The following is a 5,168-nucleotide window of genomic DNA, read 5'->3' as shown; positions in this document are numbered from 1 at the left end:
GTGTGAACGCAGTGGGGCAGTGATACACGGGCGTACGGAGTACAGCCACTAGAAAAGCTGAAGAATGTCAGTATATCCACTTCAAAGTGTCCAGTGACACATGACGCATCATTAGACCCGTGTCATCGGTACGTTCAACACTTCTCTAACAATGTGTCTGTAGCAACACTTGTTTATTACACTCACTAATCCAGTGAATTACTGTGTAATTAATACTTCTGTACGCACTACTTCATACTTGAACATGTTCTGCTTTGATACTGTTTTATAAATTATATAACACGTTGTTAATACAAAGACAAGTGTTGTACTAAGTTTGCTGTTCTTTTGTTCAAATATAAGCGTCAAAGAAATTTGGAAATGTTCAATATGTTTAAAAATCAAAATAAATTGACGATTACATTGAACCAGTGTACTTTGGTTTCTAAGCGCAGTATACGCACCACCAAACAGTCGACGACACCACTGTGTGAATTAACTCTGACATAGATCATGTGTAATAAGGACTTGCATATTTTAGATCTCAATGACCTGAAACTGTAAATGTGAGGAGCGTAATTAAATGTACGTTAAAACAAGCAGACAAAAGTATACTTTTAAAATAAAAGGCCGACATTTCCCCACCACCTTCATGTCAGAGGTTTAGTCATCTTCTGGTAGACGTCTTGGTCAAACCTATAAGATGAACTCTGATGACCCCGTCGCTGAAGGACTTCAACAGTGAATGTTGGTAGTTTTTGACATGAGTGTTTTTCTGGACTGTAATCAATAGAAGTAAACTGAGGAAGTCTCTTGGATGAGAGACGAAACGTTTCTATATTTTTTTGCTTTGTTTTGTTGTTTTTCTGAATGTCCAGAGGACCAGATTGAACTTTTTTGGATTTTTCTACCTGGATTATTGAGCAGCATCAGGAAATAGAAGTAAACCTTAATGTTTTTGGTGCAGGATATTTAAGTGAGTAGGAGTTAGACTATGTAGAAGAACAGAGGGAGGTTTTTTGTTTGTGAGGCGTCTGTGGCTCAGTGGTTAGAGCAGTTGTCCTCCAGTGGGAGAGTTGGGGGTTCGTTTCCACCAGCAGTCACATGCTGAAGTGTCCCTGAGCAAGACACTGAACCCCTCGTTGCCTCCGATGTGTGTCCCATCAGTGTCTGAATGTGATAAAGCTCTGATCAGTCATGTAGAGATCTAGTATAGAGCTGTATGAATGGATATATGAGGCACAGATTGTTGTAAAGAGCTCTGAGTGTCGATCAGACAGAAAGGAGCTGGATGAGCACAGTCCATTTACCATTTGTGTTTTTTGGCTGTGTGAAGCAGTGCAGACAGACAGGTCCTGGAGAGAGGAGGGAGCAGCACCCTCGGGTGTAACGGTGGAGCCAGGACGTGGCAAACGGTGGCCTTGACTAACAGATTTCTGGGGGTTCTCTCCCTGAACATTTTGAATGAAGGACATGTGATTTCTACATTTTGGTGTATTTTAACGGGTTATTAAACATCTACGTTTGCTTACATTTGTAAACACTTGCATTACTTGACGGCTCCGAGCCGACTCTACTCTGCTGTCCGACTCCACATGAAACCTGCAGGCACTCACCCCCACCACTCTCTTAGGGTGGGGACTTTATTTTTTAAGGGTAGAGGTGGAAATGCTTCACTGGACGGGGCAGATGATCCTTTGTGATATTGAGAAGTCCTGTTGTGTTTAAAATGAGTGTTTATGTAATTATTATCAGTTTACATATTCAATATAAGTTATTTGTTCAAGGAAGTCATGTTTGTTCATAACTTTATCATTAGTAGTTCTGAGAGTTACCAGATCCAAGCAAACAGTTACAGGAACGCACCCTGTCAAAATAAGAGCGTTCCTGTTCCGGCAGGATGGGCTCAAATGAAGCACTTCCTGTTTGTAGGTGTTGTGAATGAGAATCAGCTGCTACCACCCCAACGCTCAGTGTCTGTGACACTCGCAGGTGTCACGGTCAGCGGCCCCCGCTGCCCCCCCATCTGCCTAAGCCTCTGCTCTTCATATCACAGCCCCTGTTTTAAGATCATTCACGTTTTTTCCTGCCTCAGTTTCTGTTTATTTCATCCTGTTTGGTCCTGCACTGCCTATCACCCATTTTCTGCTCCTGTCACTCTCTCTCTGCAATCTGCACTCATCTGCTGCACCCTGTCTCTGCAATCACCACTCACCTGCCACACCTGTTCAGCTCACTACTTAAGCTCCACTCTCACTCTCCTCAGTGCCAGATTATTGAAAGCCTCACAGCCAGTAAATTATCCAGCATTCGTTCGTTCTAGTCTCTTTGTTTTTGACCACAGCTTCCCTCTTGACTCCTCGCTTTGTCTTTGCCCCTGTCTGGATACCACGCTCTCGGCCTACATGGTACAACCTCGCTCTCCTCTTCGACCACGACTACGGATCATCCTTTTGCCTGTTCACACAGCTCCTGGCTCTCGACCCCTGCTACGTCCCTGGATTCTGTTTCCTGCCCAGCCCTCCAACGTTCTCTGTCTCAGCCCTGCTCCTGCCACAGAAGGTTGGTGACGTGCACACCACTTCTCAGCTCCCAGAACCTTTTTGCAGTCACTAACCTGTCTGTCTTCATAGATTGGACCAGAACTGAGGCTCAGATCCTTCAGACGAACGCCTATAATAAAAATAAAACATTTTATTTTAATATTGTCCTGAGTCAAGTGTTGTGCTGATCCATACAGACTCGTTACAGCAGGGGTACAGCTGTTTCTGGTACAGCTGTTTCTGGTACAGCTGTTTCTGGTACAGCTGTTTCTGTTTGCTAAGGTGGAATAGGTGTGGCAGCCATCTTGAACTGGCACAATAGTGCTGTTTTAAACATTGGATTAAGAATCTTCTTGCATCATAACCCAAGTCCTTGTTTGTTTTCATGTTCAGTAAAAGTCTTTTCTGTGCTTCTCTCGTTCAGTGACCTCAGGTTTGTTTCAGAGACTTTCTGACTTCAAACATTCACACACTCAGCCGTTACCTCATGGATCAATAGCCCTGCTCCTTCTTCTCCCTCCTTTCCTCTGCTAACCATCACTGATGGCTGCTGTCAGCTTATTGAGTCTAATTCTAGCAACACACACACACACACCACACAAGCAGGCATATATACACACACACACACATATACATATACATTTCAAAAGGAGGGACAAAGTGTGCAACATGACTCATTACACTCCTTTTGCCTGTGTGTGTGGGTGTGTGTGTGTGTGTGTGTGGGGGGGGGGGGGGTGTGTGTGTGCGTGCGTGCTTCCCTGTGCAGATAAAAGGGTGAGGTCATTGCAAGCCAATCAGAGAGGATCATTTTAATCCTGATGTGAAATGTAGATTTGTAAACACATTTTAGTGAAAATTACACACATGCGCACACACACTGTATTTCTTTTGTCACTATGACAATGACTTACATTCATTTTTGGAGCCTTACCTTAACCATTCTTTTAATTCCTGATTCGTGCTCAATAATCCAGGTGGAAAAATCCAACAAGATTAAATCAGGTCGTCTGGACGGTTTCTTTTTGTTGAAATGTTTTGTCTTTCATCCAAAGGACTTCATCAGTCTGAGGAGCCACAACAAACTCAGTCTTATAAATACCTTCACATAGTGGGTCAACCAGTTTGATGGTGCTCAGATGGTTTCTGGAGTCCGCCCTCTCCCCCACCAACTTGTTTGAGGCAGTCATGGACAAAGAGACTCAAAACATCCTGATTCATGCTCAGTAGTTCATGGACTCCAGAAACCACATGAGCACCATCGAATGGCTTGACCCACTATGTAAGGTGCTATTTACAAGACTGAGTTTGTTGTGACTCCTCAGACTGAAGAAGTCCTTTGGATGAAAGACGAAACATTAAAAAAAAAAACCGTCCAGATTACCTGACTCTGTTGGGCATACTTTTAAGTCTATCTGGCCTTTTAATGGCTTTAAGTTTTTAGCTTGCCTTTACCTACTGTTAGCTTTGGATTTTTGCTATCTGTAGTTAGTGTTTAGCTACTTTTGGTTTTGGCTAACACTGGAACAGCCTGTTTATCAAGAACAAGGAAGAAAAAGTTTCCAAATACAGGCCAGACATCATTAAAGGAGCTCTAGGTTTGTCAAGAAAAATTAAAGCAGAAACATTAGATTTACTGCAGCATGAACGCTGACAGCCGAATGACAGCCGAATGACAGCTGAATGACAGCCGAATGACAGCCAGAATAAAATGAAGCTGAAACTGAAGTCAAAATGTTACCATGGTCCAAACAAAAGCTAAAATTAGCTAAACAGTAGTTAAATGCAAAAAGTAGCTAAACTAAATCTGAAAGCCACACTGATCAAATTGGAGCTAAAAGTTAATAAACAAAACAGTAGCTGAAAGCTAAATTTACCAAAACGATAGCTAACAGCTAAAACTAGCAAAGCATTATCTAAAAGTCAAAATCAGCAAACAGTAGCTAACAAATAAAATTAGCAAAATGGTATTTAACAGCTAAATTGATCAAAACAGTAGGTAAGTTAAACCTAGCATAACAGTAACTACAAGCTAAAATTAGCTAAACAATAGCTAAAACCTGAAATTAACAAAACAGTAGCTAAAAGTTTAAATGAGCAGCAGAAGCATAGCTGAAAGCTAAACCCAGCAGAACTCTACTCGACTCAGGTCTGTTAGGTCTGTTAGGGTTTGTTACCTGCCGAGCACGACTCCTGCTTCTCGATAAACTCAAAGTCGTTCCTCTCATATTTGGCTCTGATCCACTGCTCCCTCAGCAGCCTGGAGAACAAATAAAACTCAACCGTTAGCTTTTAATGTGAACTGCACACAAACACACAGAGATCTACTCGTGAACTGCACACACACAAACACACAGAGATCTACTCATGAACTGCACACACACAAACACAGAGAGATCTACTCATGAACTGCACACACACATACACACAGATCTACTCCTAACTGTACACACACAGAGATCTACTCATGAACTGCACACACACACACACACACACAGATCTACTCGTGAACTGTACACACACAGAGATCTACTCATGAACTGCACACACACACACACAGATCTACTCATGAACTGCACACACACACAAATATCTACTAATGAACTGCACACACACACAAATATCTACTCATGAACTACACACACA

General features: G+C 42.3%; 1 protein-coding gene across 1 annotated transcript in view; it reads right to left on the bottom strand.

Moving 5' to 3' along the window:
• The window catches only part of LOC119424006 (arf-GAP with dual PH domain-containing protein 1), a 29,868-nt gene that overhangs the window by 20,921 nt on the left and 3,779 nt on the right, over positions 1–5,168 (bottom strand). Inside the window, exon 3 of the mRNA XM_037691444.1 lies at positions 4,700–4,782. Coding sequence (XP_037547372.1) covers positions 4,700–4,782 — 83 coding nt within the window. The remainder of the gene's footprint in view (positions 1–4,699; positions 4,783–5,168) is intronic.

The sequence above is a fragment of the Nematolebias whitei genome, chromosome 17, assembly GCF_014905685.2.
Source record: "Nematolebias whitei isolate Nwh7 chromosome 17, NemWhi1, whole genome shotgun sequence".
Taxonomy (NCBI): Eukaryota; Metazoa; Chordata; class Actinopteri; order Cyprinodontiformes; family Rivulidae; genus Nematolebias; species Nematolebias whitei.
The sequence above is the reverse complement of the archived record's forward strand: the minus strand, read 5'-3'. Positions and strand labels throughout refer to the sequence as shown.